This window comes from Aquarana catesbeiana, linkage group LG03, assembly GCF_042186555.1.
Source record: "Aquarana catesbeiana isolate 2022-GZ linkage group LG03, ASM4218655v1, whole genome shotgun sequence".
Taxonomy (NCBI): domain Eukaryota; kingdom Metazoa; phylum Chordata; class Amphibia; order Anura; family Ranidae; genus Aquarana; species Aquarana catesbeiana.
Window position 1 is genome coordinate 650,126,698 of NC_133326.1, and position 24,613 is coordinate 650,151,310.

The 24,613-nt window shown below is 44.6% G+C and overlaps 1 protein-coding gene across 7 annotated transcripts in view; it reads right to left on the reverse strand.

Moving 5' to 3' along the window:
* Positions 1-24,613, reverse strand: part of DOCK6 (dedicator of cytokinesis 6) — a 299,047-nt gene that overhangs the window by 147,173 nt on the left and 127,261 nt on the right. For all 7 annotated transcript variants that reach the window (XM_073622622.1, XM_073622618.1, XM_073622617.1 and 4 more), the window contains exons 11-14: positions 21,459-21,612; positions 11,553-11,677; positions 8,867-8,960; positions 5,141-5,303 (exon numbers count right to left, since the gene is read on the reverse strand). In XM_073622622.1, coding sequence (XP_073478723.1) covers positions 5,141-5,303; positions 8,867-8,960; positions 11,553-11,677; positions 21,459-21,612 — 536 coding nt within the window. The remainder of the gene's footprint in view (positions 1-5,140; positions 5,304-8,866; positions 8,961-11,552; positions 11,678-21,458; positions 21,613-24,613) is intronic.

Below are 24,613 nucleotides of genomic sequence, written 5' to 3' on the forward strand. Positions count from 1 at the left end.
ACCCACTGCGATTGCACACAGCGGGGGTCTGTCAGCAGGCCCCAGCCAATGATGCATGGCCAGGACCTACTGATCAGCTGTGTCCAATCACAGCCCAGAGCCCTGTGTTGACATTCGACACAGGGCTTTAAACAGAGAGAACGAACTCTCTATTTCTTATCCCTGCAAGGTAAGGATAAGAAACAGAGATGTTTATTAAAAAGCAGCACACACTACACAAATTAACACTTGTTGGCACGCATTTAACCATTTAAGTGGCAGTTAGGCAGTTATCACTTCGTGTCAGTTAGTGACAGACTGCCCGCCATACTATGGTATTTCCACTATAAGTCTCTGATCACCGCCGTTACCAGTATAAAAAAAATTTTAAATTCCAGTCTATATACCATAGTTTATAGACGCTTTCGCTTGCAAACTAATCAATATACGCTTATTGGTATTTTTTTATTTATCAAAGACGTAGCAGAATACATTTTGGCCATTTTTTACTTCTTTTATTGGATATGTTTTATAGCAGAAAGTAAAAAATATTGGGTTTTTCCCCCAAACTTTAGATCTTTTCTATATAGATATATCTATATATAGATATATCTATATATCTATCGATATATAGATATATCTATCTATATATATATATATATATATATATATATACACACACACATACACAGTGCATCCGGAAAGTATTCACAGCGCTTCACTTTTCCCACATTTTGTTATGTTAGAGCCTTAGTCCAAAATGGATTAAATTCATTATTTTCCTCAAGATTCCACAAACAATACCCCATAATGACAACGTGAAAGAAATTTGTTTGTGATCTTTGCAAATGTATTAAAAAATAAAAAACGAAAAAAATCCCATGTACACAAGTATTAAGCCCTGGTTCACATTGGTACGATTTGACATGCGATTTGACATGTCAAATCGCATGTCAAATTGGCCGCAATTGCCAGCAATGGCATCGTCCTAATCAGTCCAAAGCTGCATTTGCGGCGCCGCACCAATTTCAAAAAGTAGTTTCTGTACTACTTTTTGCGATTTCGGGCTTCGATTTAGATGCACAGATGTCTCTGACATGCGGGAGTGAAATCGTGCGAGTTCAGCTGAACTCGCATGGCTTCATTCCCGCAGCTCAGTGTGAACCACGGCTCACAGCCTTTTCCATGACACTCACAATTGAGCTCAGGTGCATCCTGTTTCCACTGATCATCCTTGAGATGTTTCTACAACTTGATTGGAGTCCACCTGTGGTAAATTCAGTTGATTGGACATGATTTGGAAAGGCACACACCTGTCTATATAAGGTACCACAGTTGACAGTGCATGTCAGATCATAAACCAAGCCATTAAGTCCAAGGAATTGTCTGTAGACCTCCGAGACAGGGTTGTATGGAGGCACAGATCTGGGGAAGGGTACAGAAAAATGTCTGCATCATTGAAGGTCCCAATGAGCACAGTGGCTTCCATCATCTCCTCCATCATCTGTAAATGGAAGAAGCTTGGAACTACCAGGACTCTTCCTAGAGTGAGCCGCCCAGCCAAACGGAGCGATCAGGGGAGAAGGGTCTTAGTCAGGGAGGTGACCAAGAACCCGATGATTACTCTGACAGAGCGCTAGCATTTCCCTTTGGAGAGAGGAGAACCTTCCAGAAGAACAACCACCTCTGCAGCACTCCACCAATCAGGCCTGTATGGTAGAGTGGCCAGACAGAAGCCACTCCTCAGTAAAAGGTACATGACAGCCCAGGAGTTTGCGAAAAGGCACCTGAAGGACCTGATGAAACAAAGAATGAACTCTTTGGCCTGAGTAGCAAGCGTCATGTCTGGAGGAAACCATGCACCGCTCATCACCTGTCCAATACCATCCCTACAGTGAAGCATGGTGGTGGCAGCATCATGCCGTGGGGATGTTTTTCAGCGGCAGGAACAGGAAGACAAGTTAGGATCGAGGGAGATGAATGCAGCAATGTAAAGAGACATCATTGATGAAAACCTGCTCCAGAGCGTTCTAGACCTCAGACTGGGACGAAGGTTCATCTGTCAACAGGACAACGACCCTAAGCACACAGCCAAATAAAGGAGTGGCTATGGGACAACTCTGTGAATGTCCTTGTGTGGCCCGGCCAGTGCCCAGACTTGAACCCGATTGAACATCTCTGGAGAGATCTGAAAATGGCTGTGCACCGATGCTCCCCATCCAACCTGATGGAGCTTGAGAGGTCCTGCAAAGAAGAATGGGTCAAAATAGGTCAAAAATAGGTCCGCCAAGCTTGTAGTATAATACGCAAAAAGACTTGAGGCTGTAATTGGTGCCAAAGGTGCTTCAACAAAGTATTGAGCAAAGGCTGTGAATACAAGTGCACTTGCAATGCAAAGTGGATCTGCCTTTCGTAAATAACCCCCAATGTTTTTTTCATGTTTAGGAACATTTTCATTTTATACAAAGATAGTTTTCCCTTTCCGGGTTGTTCTCTTGTTTCCGAACATGTGCGGTCTTGGTCACTTGATTTTTTTAATGGAGGAATACTATACTGATTAAATCAGGGGTAGGCAACCTCGGCCCTCCAACTGTTTTGAAACTACAAGTCCCATGAGACTTTGCAAAATCCTGACAATCACAGGTGTTCTATCAGAAAGCCGCTACTCGGGCTACGGCGCATGCGCAATGCGTTCCACAGTGCGTTCTATGGCTGCTATGCGTTCCACACAGTGTGATGGGTAGCGGCTTTCTAACAGAACGATTTTGAGCACACTGAGCAGGACAGGGCAGGCCGCGGAGGGAGTGAGGACCAACAATTACGAGTAGTTACGCGTAGAATACAGATCATCACATGACAATTAAAGAAATACAATTAATTAAGTTTATCAATGTTTGCAATAGAGAATGCGACAAGTCAATTATCTACTCGTAATTGTATGCAATTGGTGCTCGCTCCCGCTTGCGCATGCGCAGTGAAACACACCGTTACCCATCACACAATGTGTGGAATGCATAGCGGCCATGGAACGCATGCGCAGTAGCCAGTGTAGCGGCTTTCTGATGGGTAGCGGCTATCTGATAGAACACTGGCATAACTGTGATTGTCAGGGTCTTGCAATGTCTCATGGGACTTGTAGTTTCACCACAGCTGGAGTGCCGAGGTTGCCTACCCCTGGATTAAATGAATATCATTTGTTTCGCTGTCTTATGAGAAAAATGTTTGTGCTTGTCCCTTCGGATAATTTTGCATAAACTGTCGTGATTGGCTCTGGAAAGCTGTGTACTAACGAACAGATTATCGAATGATCGCTCCAAATGCATTTTTTTCCCCCCATCTGATTATCTCATTGGGTGTACCAGGCATTAGACTTGAATGTACATGGTGATAATATCTGGCATGGTCTAGGAGCCCATTCAATACTAGATAAGTGATTTCCTGGAGATAAAACACCCGGTAAAAGTACAAGGAAATATAAAATAGTTATAAGATTGTTACTAAGCCTTCGTAGCACTTGTATAAACATAGAGGCCTTGTCAAGTGGTATAGGAAAAATATCTGAGCTCTCTCTTGTTTATACTCCACAATGGAGAAAATGTAAATGTTTAACATTGTTCTTGTAAGTTTACGTATATGACAGCGCTCGTCCCATTCCATCAGGCAATGAGCGCACACACATCTCGTTCAATGAACAAGACTGCACAGGAACAATTCGGAATTTTGACATTTTCATGTACCAGCATACCTGCCATTGTTGGGCTGTTCTGGGAACTTGGCTGCCACGTATATCTTGTTTATATATAGTAAAGGCTTTTATAAAGACTGCGAGGCACATGTAAGACCTGGAGTCCCTACATTCTACGAGTAGGAAAATCAGATGAATGATATGGTATGGCAGGAGGGATTCCAGCACCTTGAAAGATGGTGGGGTTAGTGGCCCTGGGATCATACTCTAGTGACATTACACATGTATAGTTCCACCCCGGTGGTTAGCTATGAACTGTTAGGTGACATCTCATTCATACATAACAGCCTATTATGTAAAGGGGCCACTATAATGTTCCAAGCTCAAGATGGCTAAGGGAAAGTAGCATACATTTGGTAACATCAGCATAAACTTTCAATCTGAATTCAAGGAATTCAGCCACTTTTAAAAAGTGCAGGCACACTATGAGTTAAGACCAAGGAGGTGCATGACATCTCCTGAACTTATCTCTATTATTTATATCTGACAGGTTTATGGCTCTGCTGGAGCATACATGGACACTGCAAGAGGGGAGACAGAGCAGCTATGCCCACCCCTCCTCTCTGATGCCCATTTAGAGGAGCCTTTGTATTTTGTAAATTAATTCACATAATGCAAAGGCTTCTGTGATTGAGCAGGAGGAGGGGATGGGCAGGCATAGCAGCTGCATTGACTCTAATGCTGAAGATGCTAAAACCTGAAACATCAGCGTTGGGGTTCTGAAAATACAACTATAGCCGTTTTCCGGGAGTGCAAAAGAACAGTCAGATGTAAATAATAGAGATAAGTTCAGGAGATGTCATGCAGCTCCTTGGACTTAACTCATAGTGTGTTTTCACTTTTTACAAAGAAGCTGAATGCCTGGATATCAGCTTTAAATATTTACAGTCTAGAAGTTTTGAATAGCATGGAGAATGGTTAGAATATTTGCCAGGTTTTTATCACTGTCCCAGTTGGGTAGGATTTCCCATTCCTCCCTGCATTTTTGCTATTTGAAATCTACTAAATGTTTAAGTAATAAGTACCCAGTCTATGGTCCTGCAAAAAAGCATGGAAAATGAACTCCAGAGCAATTCTCTGATGGACACTGGGACAGGAAGTGAGGGGGAAATCTTCCTAAGAAGGGGCAAAGATGGGAATAAAAAATGGCCAGAGGTTCTAACCTTTCTCCACAAACCATAACTCTGCAGGGATGCTGAAGCAGTTGCAGCCATAGTTGGCATTGTCACTGTTGCTGCCCAGCTTGGTGTCCATGTAGAATGGAAAAAGATAAATGGAAACATGTGAAATAAAAGAAATAACTATTCTGAATACGATCATTGCAGGTATTAACCCCGCATAGTTATGAGACTACAGTATGTTTCTGATAGCAGTCTTTCAAAGGTAAGACATTCTGTTACAGGATGAAAATCTCACCTGTAGGAGGTATAGGGGGAGAAGACATCCCGTGGGGGGAATTCCAGGACCTCTTTGGTAGGACGGACACGCGGATCGGGGTATGGCTTAACGTGACGAAGCTCTGGGGAGAGGCAATACTGTGGCATCTCAGGAGCGGGAGAGACGTCAATTTTCAGATGGGCTACAAAAAAAGTTTAGTATTAAATATATTAATATATTTATAGAATTATATATAATAACATCTGGTATGTTATTTTATCTATAGTCAATACTTTCGATACAATAGGGAATGGTTAAAACCCCTATCGAGACTTTTTATTGTCCCGGAAAAAAGTAAATTTCTCCAAAGCGAAGGAAACAAAGAGATGCCCTCTTAGATAGTGGAACCAGAACAAGTGTCCCCATTGGAGGATTTCAACTTTTTCACTTACTTTCTGTTTTGGGGACAACCTTTTTCAGTTCAATCATTCTCAATGTCATTTCGCAAAGCAGTGGATACAACCTTTAACCAAACAGAAGTGAGTGAAAATCAGCACCTGGGAGCAGTGGCGTCACTAGGGGGTGGCTTTTGGGGCTATAGCCCCGAATCTGGGGCCCATAGCCCAGAGTCTCTCAGAGTGTCAGGGCTGGGCTCAGCCCTTCCTTCTCTGAGTTGGCCGCTCAGCTGTCGGCTAATTGCCAACTCCCATCTCTCTCCACAGTTACTCAGCTGTTGTTGATTCTGCTCGTCAGTCCTGCCCACTTAAAGCCGTCCAGCTCACTTGATCTCTGCCTTCGCCTTTGTCAACATCACAGAGACTTTCTCCTGCGTTCCCGTTGAAGACTTGCTGGGCTGATGTTCCTTCTGGCTCCTGATCCTGCTTGCTGTACTACTACGTTTATCTCTGGCTCTCTGACATTTGCTTGGCTGACTACCCGATCCAGTTACTGAACTCTGGCTTGTTTTGACTACGTTTACTCTGTTTACCTTATTATTAATAAACAAGTGTGATTTAACTATACTTCTGTCTTGGTCTGATTCATGGTTCCTGATACAGAGGTGGCCGTGGCCTCTCTTCAGCCGGGCTGCAAGTGCGGCAGGCAGCACCGGAGAGCGGGCAGGCAGCACGAGAGAGCCATTGTGGGCAAAAGAGCAGAGAGATGACATCATCTATCACCGCCTGCCCTGCATCATCGCTGTTCCGCTCTCACTGTGCAGCATAGAGATTACATAGGAAGGGCTCTCTGGGGACCCTGATGTAAGGGCGGGCTCTCTCGGGACCCTGATGTAAGGGGGGAGGCTCTCTGGGGACCCTGATGTAAGGGCGGGCTCTCTCAGGACCATGATGTAAGGGGGAGACTCTCTGGGGACCCTGATGTAAGTAGCTAAGGACCCTGATGTAAGGGGGGCTCTCTGGGGACACTGATGTAAGGAAGGGGCTCTCTGGGGACCCTGATGTAATGATATATATATATATATATATATACACACACATACACACACACACGTATATTATATACATGTGTATGCCCGCTCAAGCGTATGACTTTCTTTACTTCATTGCTATGGGCTCTAGCCTGAGATCTTTTGTAGAACTAGCAACGCCCCTGCCTGGGAGGTATAGAGCAAAAGAGAACTGACAGATTCCTGGCAACAAGCTTTTCACCAGACAGGAAGTGAAAGCAGACCTTCACTCTAAAATACTTGTTTTCATAATTCTAACCTTATTTCCACTCCTTAAAGTGGTAGCAAACTCTACATTATGACTTTCCTCCTTTATGCTCCTTTCATGCTACCGCGATTTTAAAGTCGCGCGAGTTTGCTGCGATTTCAGGGAATGCCTGTGTAACTCGCATCAAAGTCGGACCAAAGTAGTACAGGGACTACTTTTGAAGTCGCACAGAAATGAATGGAACTCATTGAAAAACACGGGGAACGACTTGTCATGTGATTTTGCAGTCCCAAGTCGCAGGACAAGTCGCACAAGTGTGAAAGGGGCCTGAAAACCATTTAAAATCATTCAGAAACAATATACACTAATAATTGGCACTAATAATGTTTTCATTACATGTTTGCATTCTTTCGAGTCCTGATTAGAATCAGTCTGCCTATGTTACGCCGCTTGTTACCATAAACGTACAATTATAATATTAATGTGATACCTACGTAATCATGTGTATAAAAACCTTCAATTGCATCATAATAAAGCAGAACAGTTAATTGGAAATATGCTGAGCGTATCTTTTGTGTCTGTTCCCTACTGCAGTAGTTATTAATTTGGAACCACTAATCAATATGAGGATAGGCATTGCCCGTCTATAAATTTCCACGCCATGGTGCTGTGTTTATATTTAGCCTAAGGCCCCTTTCACACTTGTGCGACTTGTCCTGCGACTTGGGACTGCAAAGTTGCATGACAAGTAGTTCCCCATGATTTCCAATGATAACCATTCAAATACGCGCGACTTCAAGTCGTGCCGACTTCAAAGTAGTCCCTGTACTACTTTGGTCCGACTTTCATGCGAGTCGAGGTCCATAGACCTCAAGTTTACACAGGCATTCCCTGAAATCACGTCGCAATCATGGCAAAATCACGAAACTTTTAAGTCGCGGCAGTGTGAAAGGGGCCTAACCCTTGCCTTTGTGTAAATATCGGGCGATGTTCATTTTAATAATGTTTCCTGTGCATGCTCATATTTGCGGCAATTTGCTTTGTGTGTTGTCAGCCCATTCAGAAAGATACAGTGCCCGCGTCATCAAATCTCTGCGGAATTGCATTGCAATCCTGCTAGAGTACCGTCCCATTCACAGCTTCCTGAAACCCCCCATGAGACTTGCTACGTCACAAGGGGGTGTCAACATCGGCACTGATCATGGGACAAGGAGAGAGGAGATACAGTACATCACTTACCAGCTGTCTTCTACTTTTTAAAACACATAACTACACCAAAACAGTAAATATCCCACAACTTTATATTGTTTCACTGTTATATACACTATATTACCAAAAGTATTGGGACGCCTGCATTTACACAAATGAACTTTAATGGCATCCCAGTCTTAGTCCATAGGGTTCAATATTGAGTTGGCAGACCCTTTGCAGCTTTAAAAGCTGTAACTCTTCTGGGAAGGCTGTCCACTGTCTATGGGAATGTTTGACCATTCTTCCAGAAGCACATGTGAGGTCAGGCACTGATGTTGGCGAGAAGGCCTGGCTCACAGTCTCCGCTCTAATACATCCCAAAGGTGTTCAATCAGGTTGAGGTCAGGACTCTGTGCAGGGCATTCAAGTTCCTCCTCCCCAAACTCGCTCATCCATGTCTTTATGGGCCTTGCTTTGTGCACTGGTGTGCAGTCATGTTGGAACAGGAAGGGCCCATCCCCAAACCGTTCCCACAAAGCTGGGAGCATGAAATTATCCAAAATGTCTTGATATGCTGACACCTTAAGAGGTCACTTCACTGGAACTAAGGGGCCAAGACCAACTCCTGAAAGACAACCCCACAATCCCCCCTCCACCAAATGATTTGGACCAGTGCACAAAGCAATGGCTGGAGTTGCACATAAAAAATGTACCTGTTCCAACTTACATACAAATTCAACTTAAGAACTAACCTACAGAACCTTGTTTGTAACCTGGGGACTGCCTGTATACTTGAAAATGTTGCTATTACTTTGTATCCTGCACAAGAAGCAATGAAGAGTAGAAGTGTGCGGCAATCATCCATACATTCCTGCAAAGTATCTGTGCACAAGAGCTATACCTGTGACTGGTCGTAATCTGCGTAATGCAGTTGATGGTCTCTTCATATCAGCCAAGACCTTGTAGAGATCTTCATCACTCATTCGGTCCCCTTCCTGTAAAAGATATTGAGACAGTCACCCAAATGAACAGCTAAGAGAAGAAGTGCGTTATCTCCTTGCTACCAAATCTGCACTGGAAAAGGACAAGTGGAAAACGTAAAGTACAACTAGAGGTAAAGCTTTTTTTTTTTTTTTAGTTTTAGAGAGTGGAGAGGGATAGAATGCTTGTCAGTTTTTACTGCAGTCTGTGCTCCTGTTAGGGAGATTCACCCTATTTTTTCTGTTTACCATTATCATTGCCATGGGCAGCACAGTGGCTAAGTGGTTAGCACTTCTACCAGGCAGCACTGGGGTTGCCAGGTAAAATCCGAACCATGATATTACCTGCCTGGAGTTTGCAGGTTCTCCCCGTACCTGCGTGGGTTTCCTCCGGGTACTCAGGTTTCCTCCCACACTCCAAAGACATGCAGGTTGGTAAATTGGCTCCTGTCTATATTGGCCCTACTATGTATTAATGTGACTTAGGGACCTTAGATTGTAAGCTCCTTGAATGCAGGGACTGATGTGAATGTGCACTATATATGTAATATATATATATATATATATATATATATATATATATATATATATATACATATACACACACACATATACATACATACATGTAAAGCGCTGCGTACATTGATGGCGTTATATAAGTACCTGTAATAAATAATCATCATTGAAAGTGAAAGTGAAAGTGAAAGAAAATCCCAAATTTTGGGTTGACCTCAGAAAAGTAATGGAGGGTAAATCTTCCAATAGGGACACTAGTTCTGGTGACCTGAGGGTCCCCAGGGAATTTCCTTAATGTGCAAGGATTTCCTCTCACTTCCTGTTTGGCTATGGGACAGGAAGTGAAGGGAAATCTCTGCAATGGGATACAGATGACAAAAAAAAAAAAAAAAAATCTTACAGGGGTCCTTTACTCTGTTCAAAATGAAAAGAAAAAAAGTTTTGCCTATAGTTCTACTTTAAGTGCCATTCCTGTTACAACAGATAAAATACATAGATGTGATATGCTATGCCCTTCCAAAAAAAGACACAGAATTGGACAGTGAAGAACTAAATAACTGAAGGCCCGTCCAGGCTGACCCTTCGTCTACCAGCGTGCCTATGTTTTGTATCATAGCAGTACTGAAAGCATGATCATAAACACCAAGGGGTGGGACCCGTGTCCCCACAGTGATAGAATTTGCTTTGTGGTGGTCTGGAGTGAAACTGGGCAAATAAGACTACATCCAAGACCAGAGAGAAAAATGCTAGCCAAAAAAAAAAGGATTAGTAAATCTTAAACACAGGAGAACTGTAGAAAATACTTCTATCCTCCTAGAACACTAGCAAAAATTGAGGCATGCTAGTAATGGCAGGGGTTATCCTGGGTTGGCCTAGTTTATTTTGTGTGCTGTTATCCACCCTCATAATATATTTCAAAGGTTTAGGATTTCCTGTTTCCATCAACAGATGAGAAAGAAATTTGTAATTTTGTTCAGTGTGTGAACTGGACACCGGTTCTGCCCTACAAAGCCAAAGGGATGAATCTACTTCCTATATCGCTTTCCTTGCAAAAAGAGAAAGACTAACAAGTGTAAAAGGTTACCTCACAGTGGGTAACTGGTTCCCACAATTTATTTAAAGGCGTTGTAAAGGCAGAAGGATTTTTATCTCAATGCATTCTAAGCATTAAGATAAAAAAGCCTTCTGTGTGTAACCGCCTCCCCAGCATCCTCTAATACTTACCTGAGCCCCATCTCTGTCCAGCGTTGTTCACGAGTCCCTCGGCCAGGACTCTCCCTCCTGATTGGCTGAGACACAGCAGCGGCGCCAATGACTTTGTTAGCTGTCAAAGTCAGTTAGCCAATCAGGAGAGAGATGGGCGGGGCCAAAAAGGCAGCTCCGTGTCTGAATGGACACACGGAGCTGCAGCTCCGCTCAGGAGCCCCTATAGCAAGCTGCTGGCTGTGGGGGCACTCGACAGGAGGGAGGGGCCAGGAGCAGCAAAGAGGGACCCGAGGAGAGGAGGATCCGGTCTGCCCTGTGCAAAACCAACTGCACAGAGCAGGTAAGTATAACATGTTTGTTTTTTGTTTTTAATGAGACTTTGCAATTGCTTTAAGCCCCAATATAGATAATACTCATATTCCTGCAAATCAAACAAAGTTTATCCAAAATCTAACATTTGAAAAGGACCCTTTATCAACCGGATCCCAGTGTTAATATGGCCATTTGCATTAAAATGGGTGAGAACACCCAAAACCAACAAAATTGGTGTAGCTGTGCATGGTAGCCAATCAGCTTCTAACTTCAGCTTGTTCAATTAAAACTTTGAGAAAAAAAAAAACAAAAACTGGAAGCTGATTGGTTTCTATGCAGAGCTGCACCAGTATTTTCACTCTCCTGTTTTAGTAAATCAACCCCCATTAAGTCTCTATAGTGAGTGGTACCTTAAAATTCCTGAAAATAATATGGTTTCCTTCAATTATAATGTGGTACCAAGACAGTCTACCAGCCTTGCAATATGCTTTCAATGTAGTAATGTCATACCAGATTGACATTCCCAGTTTAATTGTTGCGTACAACTGGTTTCATCCCCCACACACATCTCACCTGTTTAAAGAAGTTGGTGACGGTGAGAGTCGCTGGTCGGAAAGTGTTAAACCCACAAACTTCTTCCCCAACACTGAGCCGCTCAAAGGTTTTCCTCTTCTTCTCGTTCCATGTACCCTTTCGTTCTGTGCAAACCAGAGGGAAATGCAAATTGTTGTTAGCTTAGGAGCCATAAACGAATATGCAATCATTGTGCTCTACTGCTATACACAGCCAGACCTTAGCTAAATAATTGGACCGAGCAAAAAAAGCCCTAAACAGACTACTGCCTGGCTTTCCAATCCTGAGCCATAGTGGGATCAAATACTGCAGGCCCGGCGTCCAAGAAGTTTTCATTCTTCTATTAAAATCAGGCCAGAGTTTTCTGATGAAGTCATGGCTAGGCCTGTCTCAGGTCTTTTGCAGACAGGTTTTCTACTAAGATTGCCCTGTATTTGGTTTGTTTTTGGTTACAACATGACAAAATGTGGAAAATTTCAAGAGGGTATGAATATTTTCTCAAGGCACTGTAAAAGCACATTATGACAGACTTACCTGCCAAGTCATCCCCTCCAGCGCCACTCTGTCAGTGCTCAGACTGGTCATGGACGCTTCTATCCTCTCCATCTTCCTTCCAGGTTCAGACTGTTTGGCCACTTGATTGGCCGGGCCGCGATGACGTCACTCCCAGGCATGCGCATGGGAGTCAAATCATCACAGCAGAGAGCGGTGCCGACAGGAAGGGAGAAGCAGTGATGTCAAAAGAGACCAATTTGGTTCTCCTTTCATAAAAATCCTACCTGTCAGCATTTTTTAGGTTCATTGTCACTTTAAGATAAGTTCTCCTGGAAGACAGCAATGTTCATGCTGATGGAAAAAAAAAAAATCAGCCACCATGATCACGAGCTACGGACATTAAAAAAGGTTATAGAGTGGCATAGAAAAGATCGCTATCTTCTTTGATTGGGCTTATGACTGATCACGCAAACGGGCTACCATCATTTTCCCTTACACTCTCATTGTTGCATTGTTCTCTATATCATATATGCCTGTTTAGATCTGTTGACCCTATATGTGGCCTTTGTGTAGTAGTCTGTATGATCAGGAGCACCGTTTTCATACGGTTTGTTGGATACTGTATTATTTTAATAAAGAATTAGCAAAAAAAAAAATAAAAAAATCAGTCGATCAGTCAGGGCCGAAACACATTGCAGTTGTCTGCACTCCATTAGGGCCCGTGCCCTGACATGCATGTGACCTACTTCAAGCTGTTTGTTGCTTTCTGATAAACGTGTAGTTCTGTAGACGTTGTGGGACCTGTCAATGCTGGTATGAAATACCTAGAGCTGAATACTTGTGATGCAATATCTTTCATGTTTTAAAGGAGGCCCTGATATACTGAATTTTACCGTAAACTGATGAAATAATTTCAACACATATTGTGGAACATGGCAAAGTCTATTAATACTTTCATACATACCAGACCTTCTTGCCATTTTTCAAAATTGTCAAATTCTTAATACAAGTCAGTATTCCTCCCTTGTTAAAGGGCAGGGAGGGTCATAAGATGCCATTGTACAAACCATGCATAAATCTAAGATCAATCTGAGAAATGCTTGTGGTAGGCAGTGAAGGGGTTCCCTTGCAACTGATAATAAATGTGTCAGTGGAAAATCCCTGAAACTTTTTTTTTTTTTTTTTTAACAATGAAATCCTTTCCCACAGAGAAAAAGGGAACAATGTTTTTACGTCCTACGTGACCCAAGTCAGATAACAATTTTGAGGTGGTTTGTTGGTGTGATGATCACAACAACAACAATGGACAAAGATCACATATAGTTTTTCTTGTCATAAAAGCATTGCCTACATCAGGGGTCTCTAAACTTTCCAAACAAAAGGCCAGTTTACTGTCCTTCAGACATTAGGGGGGGGCTGGACTGTGGCCAGTGGGGGTACAAACTGGTCTCAGTAGGGGTAGAAATTGGCACCAGTGGGAGTAAACAATGCCTCAGGTATGGTGTTCAGTTGCATAGTACCTGTGGTCAGTATGAGGAGGTATAGTGCCCCATCATTGGCGTCAGTGGGAGGAATAGTGCCCCATCATTGGCGTCAGTGGGAGGAATAGTGCCCCATCATTGCTATCAGTGGGAGCAATAGTGCCCCATCATTGCTATCAGTGGGAGAAATAGTGCCCCATCATTGCTATCAGTGGGAGAAATAGTACCCCATTATTGGTATCAGTGGGAGGAATAATGCCCCATCATTGCTATCAGTGGGAGAAATAGTGCCCTATTATTGGTATCAGTGGGAGGAATAATGCCCCATCATTGGTGTCAGTGGGAGGAATAGTGCCCCATCATTGCTATCAGTGGGAGCAATAGTGCCCCATCATTGCTATCAGTGGGAGCAATAGTGCCCCATCATTGCTATCAGTGGGAGAAATAGTGCCCTATTATTGGTATCAGTGGGAGGAATAATGCCCCATCATTGGTGTCAGTGGGAGGAATAGTGCCCCATCATTGCTATCAGTGGGAGCAATAGTGCCCCATCATTGTTATCAGTTGGGAGAAATAGTGCCCCATTATTGGTATCAGTGGGAGGAATAATGCCCCATCATTGCTATCAGTGGGAGAAATAGTGCCCTATTATTGGTATCAGTGGGAGGAATAATGCCCCATCATTGGTGTCAGTGGGAGGAATAGTGCCCCATCATTGCTATCAGTGGGAGAAATAGTGCCCTATTATTGGTATCAGTGCGAGGAATAATGCCCCATCATTGGTGTCAGTGGGAGGAATAGTGCCCCATCATTTCTACAAGTGGGAGGAATAGTGCCCCATCATTGCTATCAGTGGGAGAAATAGTGCCCTATTATTGGTATCAGTGGGAGGAATAATGCCCCACCATTGGTGTCAGTGGGAGGAATAGTGCCCCATCATTGCTATTAGTGGGAGAAATGGTGCCCTATTATTGGTATCAGTGGGAGGAATAGTGCCCCATCATTGCTATCAGTGGGAGAAATAGTGCCCTATTATTGGTATCAGTGGGAGGAATAATGCCCCACCATTGGTGTCAGTGGGAGGAATAGTGCCCCATCATTGCTATTAGTGGGAGAAATGGTGCCCTATTATTGGTATCAGTGGGAGGAATAGTGCCCCATCATTGGTATCAGTGGGAGGAATGGTGCCCTATTATTGGTATCAGTGGGAGGAATAGTGCCCCATCATTGGTATCAGTGGGAGGAATAGTGCCCTATTATTGGTATTAGTGGGAGGAATAGTGCCCCATCATTGGTATCAGTGGGAGGAATAGTCCCCTATAGCTTTTATCAATGGGAGGAATAGTGTCCCATCAATGCCATCAGTGGGAAGAACAGATTCCCATCACTGCTATCAGTAGAAGGAATAGTACCCCATCGTTGGTGTCAGTTTGGGGAGTTATGCCCCACTGCTGGTGTCACTGTTCGCTTCCAGTACTCAGATGGACTGGTCTACTCACTAAGTGAGTCTTCAGAGCCAGGGCAAACACTTATAAAATGTCAATGGCTCTGGACCTGGAAAGTGCTCCACAGCTAATTTTTTCTAGTTTGGAAAGCATCCTTTGCAAAACCCAGTGCCTAATGCCGCGTACACACGGTCGGACTTTCCGGCATACTTGGTCCGGCGGACCAGAGTGTGCCGGACAATCCGCCCGTGTGTAGGCGCCGGCGGACTTTTCCGGCGGACTTTTTCCCAAAAGCCCGCCGGACCTAGATTTGAAGAAAGTTTTAAATCTTTCCGCCGGACTCAGTTTCGGGCGGAAAGTCCGCTCGTGTGTGTGCTGGTCCGACGGAAAGCCCGCTCGTGTGTATGCTGGTCCGACGGACCAGATACGACACGAGGGCAGGGTATTGTATCTCGCGCTCGCTGCAATAGGAAAAACACATTTTCCTATTGCGGCGAGCGCAGGGCATACCAGGCCCTTAGGTCTGGTATGGATTATAAAGGGAACCCCCTACGCCGAAAAAACGGCGTGGGGTCCCCCCTAAAACCCATACCAGACCCCGATCCGTGCACGCAGCCTGGCCGGTCAGGAAAGGGGGTGGGGACGAGCGAGCGCCCCCCCCCCTCCTGAACCGTACCAGGCCGCATGCCCTCAACATGGGGGGTGGGTGCTTTGGGGGAGGGGGGCGCCCTGCGGGGCCCCCCACCCCAAAGCACCTTGTCCCCATGTTGATGAGGACAAGGGCCTCTTCCCGACAACCCTGGCCGTTGGTTGTCGGGGTCTGCGGGCGGGGGCTTATCGGAATCTGGGAGCCCCTTTAATAAGGGGACCCCCAGATCCCGGCCCCCCACCCTATGTGAATGAGTATGGGGTACATGGTACCCCTACCCATTCACCTAGGGAAAAAGTGTAAGTAATAAAACACACTACACAGGTTTTTAAAATATTTTATTAAACAGCTCCGGGGGGGATCTTCCTCCGGCTTCGGGGGTCCCTCCGCTTCATCTTCTCCCGGCGTCCGGTTGGTTCTTCTCCCGGTGTTCCAGTTCTTCGGCCGGCTCCTCTGCTGTCTTCAGGTAGCTCTCTTGCCAGCAGAGGTCCGGACTCCTGGGCTTCTGGGCTTCTGGGCTTCTTCTCTTCTCTTCTCTTCTCCAGATGTTGACACGACGCTCTCTCCGGCTGGACTGCTCTCCGAGGGCTGCGTTGTGACTTATATAGGCGGAGACCCCGCCCCCTTTTGATGTCACAGTCCCTGGGCATGCTGGGACTGTGACGTTTTAGGGGGCGTGGTCAACATTACCCAGTGACCACGCCCCCTAAAACGTCACAGTCCCAGCATGCCCAGGGACTGTGACATCAAAAGGGGGCGGGGTCTCCGCCTATATAAGTCACAACGCAGCCCTCGGAGAGCAGTCCAGCCGGAGAGAGCGTCGTGTCAACATCTGGAGAAGAGAAGAGAAGAGAAGAGAAGAAGCAGCCCAGAAGCCCAGAAGCCCAGGAGTCCGGACCTCTGCTGGCAAGAGAGCTACCTGAAGACAGCAGAGGAGCCGGCCGAAGAACTGGAACACCGGGAGAAGAACCAACCGGACGCCGGGAGAAGATGAAGCGGAGGGACCCCCGAAGCCGGAGGAAGATCCCCCCGGAGCTGTTTAATAAAATATTTTAAAAACCTGTGTAGTGTGTTTTATTACTTACACTTTTTCCCTAGGTGAATGGGTAGGGGTACCATGTACCCCATACTCATTCACATAGGGTGGGGGGCCGGGATCTGGATCTGGCCGGGATTATTAAAGGGGCTCCCAGATTCCGATAAGCCCCCGCCCGCAGACCCCGACAACCAACGGCCAGGGTTGTCGGGAAGAGGCCCTTGTCCTCATCAACATGGGGACAAGGTGCTTTGGGGTGGGGGGCCCCGCAGGGCGCCCCCCTCCCCCAAAGCACCCACCCCCCATGTTGAGGGCATGCGGCCTGGTACGGTTCAGGAGGGTGGGGGGGCGCTCGCTCGTCCCCACCCCCTTTCCTGACCGGCCAGGCTGCGTGCTCGGATCGGGGTCTGGTATGGGTTTTAGGGGGGACCCCACGCCGTTTTTTCGGCGTAGGGGGTTCCCTTTATAATCCATACCAGACCTAAGGGCCTGGTATGCCCCGCGACGGGGCTCGCAAGGTGTCAATCTCGCCGATAAAAGCGGCAAGATTGACATCCTTTTCTAGTCCCGTCGCACCTGAGTCACGTTCAAAATGAACGGACTTGTCCGTGTGTGGGCAAGTCCGTTCATTCTGAAAGTCCGCCGTAACTCCGGCGAAAGTCCGTCGGAAAGACGGGCGGACTTAGCCCGCCGGAAAGTCCGGTCGTGTGTGGGCAAGTCCGTCCGTTTTAAAGTCCGGCGCACCTGGCGGACAAAGTCCGTCGGAAAGTGTGCCGGACCAAGTAGGATAGAAAGTCCGACCGTGTGTACGCGGCATAAGGGTCATTTCCAGTCTGTCTACGAAATGTCTAGTCTAGTGGGGTCCGGACACAATACTCCAAATGCCAGGCTGGGGACGAATGCACTGTAAAGCTGCAATCGAAGAGTCAAAGCTTTAGCAGTGACGTAGAGAAGGATCTCTAAATTTGTAGAAAAAAAATACATTCTTCCAGGACACTAGCAAAATATTAAGGCATGCCAGTAGTGGGTATCCTGGGCTGGCTTACAGGTCTATTTGTTTGCCAGTGTCTAATCCTCATGTAGGCAGCAGTAAAATGCAAAGGTCAAAAAGGAAGTAAACTCTGTTTTTTTTTTTTTTTTCTTCCCTGCAAAGTAAAGGCATAATGTGCTAGTTATGCATCGCATACTAGCACATTATGTGACACTTACCTGCAAATTAAGCCCTCGCCATCCCCGCTCGAGGCCGCATGCATCTTTGCTGTGTGAATGGCCGGAGGCGCCGGTCACGGTACAAGTTTCTGAAGAAACGGCACGGGTGGCCGTTCCCTTAGAGCGCATGCGCCGATGACATCATTGGCCCAGTATACAGTAAATATCTCCTAAACGGCGCACCTTTAGGAGATATTAACAGTACCTATAGGTAAGCCTTATTCTAGGCTTACCTATGGGTACAAATTATACAGGAAGGTTTACTTTCCTCTTTAAAGACTTCTTGCATACCTCAACGGGTGAGAAAGAAATGTTTTTGATTCTGATAGCTCTACAAACTTCCAAATTAGAGCCTTTGTTAACTGTAGCACAACAAATATGGTAACTCGATCACAGTGAGGACACAGGAGATTGACACTCGTGGAAGAGTCAACTTTCTGCAGAGATTTGGAGGGGCGATTTTTCTTTACTAGATCAGTGTTTGGCAGCAGGAAAGGAAAGAAGAGGGATCTACTTTGCAGGCATGCCTTTTATTTGGATACTTATTTTCCAGACAGGATTGCTTTAAAGCAAATATTGCAGTGAAACGTCTAAATATGGAATGTTATGTTTGGACAGCAAATGTTCGATAACTTTTAGGATAGAGGTTTTCATATCCTTTAAGCTGGTATTTAATTTCTCATTTTTGATGAGACAATTGTCTATAGACAGCCTATGAATACAGTGCCTTGCAAAAGTATTCACCCCCCCTGGCATTTTTCAAGTTTTGTTGCCTCACAACCTGGAATTAACATGGATTGTTTGAGGATTTGCGTCATTTAATGTACAGAACATGCCCACAACTTTGAGGTTGTTTTTTTTTTTTTTTAAATTGTGAAGCGAACAACAAATAGGATAAAATAACAGAAAACGTCAATGTGCATAACTATTCACCCCTCTAAAGTCAATACTTTGTAAAGCCACATTTTGAGGCTATCACAGCTGCAAGTCACTTTGGATAAGTCTCTATGAGATTGCCACATCTTATCAATGTGATTTTTGCCCATTCCTCCTTGCAAAACTGCTCCAGCTCCTTCAAGTTGGATGGTTTGCGCTTGTGAACAGCAATCTTTAATTCTGACCACAGATTTTCTATTGGATTGAGGTCTGGGCTTTGACTAGGCCATTCCAACACATTTACATGTTTCCCCTTAAACCACTCAAGTGTTGCTTTAGCAGTGTGTTTGAGGTCACTGTCCTGCTGGAAGGTGAACCTCCGTCCTAGCCTCAAGTCACACACAGAGTGGTACAGGTTTTGCTCAAGAATATCCCTGTATTTAGCACCATCCATCTTTCCCTCAACTCTGACCAGTTTCCCAGTCCTGACTGCTGAAAAACATCCCCACAGCATGATGCTGCCACCACCATGTTTCACAGTGGGGATGGTGTTCTTTGGGTGATGTGATGTGTTGGGTTTGCACCAGACATAGCGTTTTCTTTGATGGCCAAAAAGTTAAATTTTAGTCTCATCAGACCAGAGCACCTTCCTCCATACATTTTGGGAGTCTCCCACATGTCTTTTCGCAAACTCAAAACGTGCCATTTTGTTTTTTTTGCTGAAAGTAATGGCTTTCTTCTGGTCACTCTGCTATAAAGCCCAACTCTTTGGAGCGTACGGCTTATTGTCATCCTATGTACAGATACTCCAGTCTCTGCTGTGGAACTCTGCAGCTCCTCCAGGGTTACCTTAGCTCTCTGTGCCGCCTCTCTGATTAATGCCCTCCTTGCCCGTTCAGTGAGTTTTGGTGTGCGGCCGTCTCTTGGCAGGTTTGCTGTTGTGCCATGTTCTTTCCATTTGGTTATGATAGATTTGATGGTGCTCCTAGGGATCATCAAAGATTTGGATATTTTTTTATAACCTAACTCTAACTTGTACTTAACAACATTGTCCCTTACTTGTTTGGAGAGTTCCTTGGTCTTCATGGCAGTGTTTGGTTAGTGGTGCCTCTTGCTTAGGTATTGCAGCCTCTTTTCAAAAAGGTGTGTATATGTAATGACAGATCATGTGACACTTAGATTGCACACAGGTGGACATCATTTCACTAATTACTGTATTTATTGGCGTATAACACTCACTTTTTCACCATGAAAATCAGGTGCAAATACCATGTGCGTGTTATACGCCAATACTTCAATTTTAGCTGCCTCTGAGGGGACAGGGAGGGGAGCAGGATGAGTGCCATCACATTACATACAGTGAGAATCTCCTTTTTACTTGGCGGCCTCTGTAATAGGAAGTCCTGTCTCCTGGGCCGCCATTGGACCACTGTTCTGTCTATCATAGGAGATTCTCACTGTATGTAATCTGTCAACGCTCTTCCCTCCCTGTTCCCTCTAGGCTGCAGATGGGCATCAATCAGGCTGCACTGATGGCAATGGTAAGGCTGCTGCATTGAAGGCAATGGTGAGGCTGCTGCGTTGATGGCAATGGTAAATGCTGCTGCATTGATGGCAATGGTGAGGCTGCTGCATTTATGTGGACTGATGAGTGAGGCTGCATTGATGTGGACTGATGAGGCTGCATTGATGGCACTTGTGAGGCTGTAGATGGGCACTGACCCTTTTTTTGCTTCAAAGATCCTTATTTAAAATGTAAGTTTTTTTTCCTGAAACTTCCCTCTTAAAATAAATGTGCGTGTTATACGCCGATAAATACGGTATGTGACTTCTGAAGGTAATTGGTTTCACCAGAGCTTTTTATGGGCTTCATAACAAAGGGGGTGAATACATACGCACATGGCAATTATCAGTTTTTAATTTCTGAAAAATTGTTTTATGTATATATTTTTCTAATTTTACTTCATCAACTTATGCCCTGTACACACGGTCGGATTTTCCGATGGAAAATGTGTGATAGGACCTTTTTGTCGGAAATTTCGACCGTGTGTGGGCTCCATCACACATTTTCCATCGGAATTTCCGACACACAAAGTTTGAGAGCTTGCTATAAAATTTTCTGACAACAAAATCCGTTGTCAGAAATTCCGATCGTGTGTACACAAATCCAATGCACAAAGTGCCACGCATGCTCAGAATAAATGAAGAGACGAAAGCTATTGGCTACTGCCCCGTTTATACTCCCGATGTACATGTTTTACGTCACCGCGTTTAGAACGATCGGATTTTCCGACAACTTTGTGTGACCGTGTGTATGCAAGACAAGTTTGAGCCAACATCCGTCGGAAAAAATCCATGCATTTTGTTGTCGGAATGTCCAATCAAAGTCCAACCGTGTGTACGGGGCATGAGACTATTGTGTTTTGATCCATCACATATAATTCAGATTAAAAAAAACATTGAACCAAAGGCTGTAATGTAACAAAATAGGTAAAAAGCCAAGGGGATGCCTGCAGTGTGCCTGCCTAAGGCTCATGACCTGTTGTGCTATCATTGCCACATATAGTTCCAACACTAGGCAGATCTATGACTACATAAACTGGGAATCACTGATATAATGAAACCTAAGATCATGAAATCTGCCACCGAAAAAATCATTCTGTGTTTTTTAACTCTTCATAAAAGAAAAAAAAAAACCTTTGGGTTATTTCTTACCACCCTCAGAGTCCGAGTCCCCACCAGCTGTCCCCATGCTGTTCACAATATTCATTAGGTGAATGGCAGTCCAAGCAAAGGGCATGCGATACCGACCCAGCCGGGAGCAGAACTGTTCAGATTGGGCCCTCAGTTTGTCCACCTTTTCCTTGTTCTGGGGACACAAAAGAAAACAATGCTCATTAGTAAGCAGCTCAGCTTTCCCTGCAATTTCCTTCACAGGAGTAACTTCAGCAGCTCAGCTCCCAATCCCAGTGAAGCAGTGAAAAAGCAGCTTAAATTCCCCATGCTACCGCTTTCAGCTATAAATCATCAGCTCCCTCTTCCAATAATGACTCAGCAGATCTGACAACCTTTCTCCTACCAGCAAAGACTCTTAGGCCTTCTGATCTAGAACTTAATCACAGAGCATGTGCTCTAGAAGAAAGAACAGGAGGATCTTGGCTGATGAAAGAAAGACTGCTGCTGTGACTTTTAGGATGAATTACTTCATAGCGCCTGCATCTACAGAGGTCAGTAAGGACTCATTTGCTGCTTGTTAAGAATATATGTGCAAATTTGATTTTCCTCAACCTGGTCACAGGGGCATGACCGTTTAACACACATCCCACAATTTACAGTGACAACCTGTTACTTGCATACAAAAAAACATCTAACTATGAACAATTATTGGGAAAAAAGAATGTACAAATGTATGCTGTCTTAGAAACATCTCAATTTATCTTTAAAGTGATTGTAAAATCTTGTTTTTTTTTTCTATAAAAATAATAAAGCTGCTGCTTAGGCCTCCAGGAAAGTGCCCGGAGGTCCCCTAGTACTCTAGACCAGTGATGGCTGGTGGGGTTTTTTTTGGGGGGGGGCAGCAAACAACCCCTGGGTGGCCGGCGCAGCAGCACTAGCACAGCTGTCCATCCCCCCCCCCGGCAGCACTAACACCCCCAGCAAAGCCCCCCCCACACACACACACACTCCTTTTGATCCTTCACATACTCATTCTCTCCAAACCACCTTCTCCTATTTCCTTTTTCTACTTTATTAGAGCTATTTTTTCCTTTTCTTCTGTTCCTTGGAACATATAATAAAATGACGGGATCGGGCGGTTCAGGCCTCGTCCTGGAGATTTTGCACTGTTCTCCACCCAACAAAATGAAAAGAAGACTTTTTTTCTTTTTGTGGACATGCCTATTATCGTATTACTAAACGAGACGTTGAGCTTTCATTTAATTGACCCAATTGTTGGGAATACTGTACGTTATCTGTGTGGCATCGTCCACAATCACTCTATGTCGTTGTTGTAATTGAACTTTGCCTTCTCTGAGTTCTAAACTATAAAAATTATATTTGAAAAAACAAACATGTTACCAAACAATAAAACAAACAATACTTACCTGCTCTGCTGCAATAGATTTGCACAGAGCCGCCCGGATCCTCCTCTTCTTGGGTTGCTCTTCTGTTGAGTGCCCCCACAGCAAGCACTTTACTATAGGGGGAACCCAAGCCGAGCTGCTGTGTCCATTCAGGCACAGAGCTGTGATTTGGCCCCGCCCCCTCTCTCTCCTGATTGGCTAACTGACTTTGATGGACAGCAGCGGGAGTCAATGATGCCAATCAGGAGGGAGAGTCCTGGACGGTCGAGACACTAGTGGACATCGCTGGACAGAGATGGGGCTCCGGTAAGTATTGGGGGGGGCTGCTGCACACATAGAATGCATTAAGATAAAAAAACCTTCTGACTTTACAACCACTTTAATTTTTCCAAACTGGCTCACTGTAACAAAATGTTAATTTTAATCTTTTTGCTCCGCTGTACAATCTTTTTTAAGATAAAAAAAAAGGCATTGCTACATTTTACCCAATGCCTACATGGAGAAGGAGAGGACTTTCACAGTAAGTGAAAAGTCTGCAGAATGCAATGTTTATAGATCAGCATAGATTCATCTGAAGTAAAGGAAATGTTTATAAGACACAACAATCATGTCGGTAATAGCTGCAGCATGTGGGCCTTTCACACTGTACAGCTGCTGGCCTGTCTCTTCTTGTAGTGAGTCTATTACTAGTTACAAAGGGGCACAGGTATGAACTGGATATTTCTATTGCTTGGTGCTAGGCCATTAGTTGCTACATTTACCCACACATGGCATGGGGGTTTCCTAAGAAGAATTTGCAATGATATTAAATAGCAGATGGGTCTCCTTGCACACTTGGTATTTCACCGACATGTGAAGCATTGATGTTCATGATGTCCCATCCTCTTACAAAAAAAAAAAAAAATGCCCTTATTTAACAGGTGCAAACACTACCCACCAGCACATATATGTGTGGCAAATTTAAATAGTACTCGTCATGCATCATATGATGGGTATGTTAATTGTCTGGCTGTCATGCTGATGTTTTGGCTTTAATACTTCCCAAGGCACCAAGGCACTGACCCAAAACAAGCCAAGAGAAAGGGAATTTTCAATTTGCTCTGACTTTAATTTTCTGCAATGCTTTTTCCAGTATTCAAGTTAGGCACAGCAAGGCATTTTCAGCTGGGGGGTCAGCAATGGCAGCCCCTAAATTTATCTCAGGGCACATTTATTCAAGTACCAGCAACCATTTTCCTTTCAATAAAAACTTCAGGTTTTTAGGTTTAAGGTTCATACATCTGAACCTATGTGCCTTTCGCTTGAAATGACAGAAAATGGGTTTTGACATGTAATAAAGTCCCTTAACCTGTCTTCAGTCGAAGATGTGACTCTATATTGGTTGGTGCAACTCTAGGAGTTCCATAAAAATACTAGCTATAACAGGATTTCCTAAGACCCAAATTAAGTCAAAGAAATATATAGGCAGCCAGATTGTAGGTTGTTAGTTTAAAGTCCAACAACCTCTATTTTCATCTTACTTCCAATTTCCTGTTACAGCAGTAGTGCAAGGTCTCTCCATATGATTATACAATCAATTAGGCACTAGAGTTAAGCCTGGTAGTACATATGTAAAGTTATTTTTACGTGACAGATCGCCGTACTAAACATGCAATGTTAATGCAGCGATCTCCCCTGCTGTGCCTTTGTGTTCTGACAGGGGAAATGGACCCCCGGGGGAACCTACCCACCAAAACACATTGATCAGCGCTGCAGCCATTGACTGCGAGCTCTGATTGGATGCTGGTT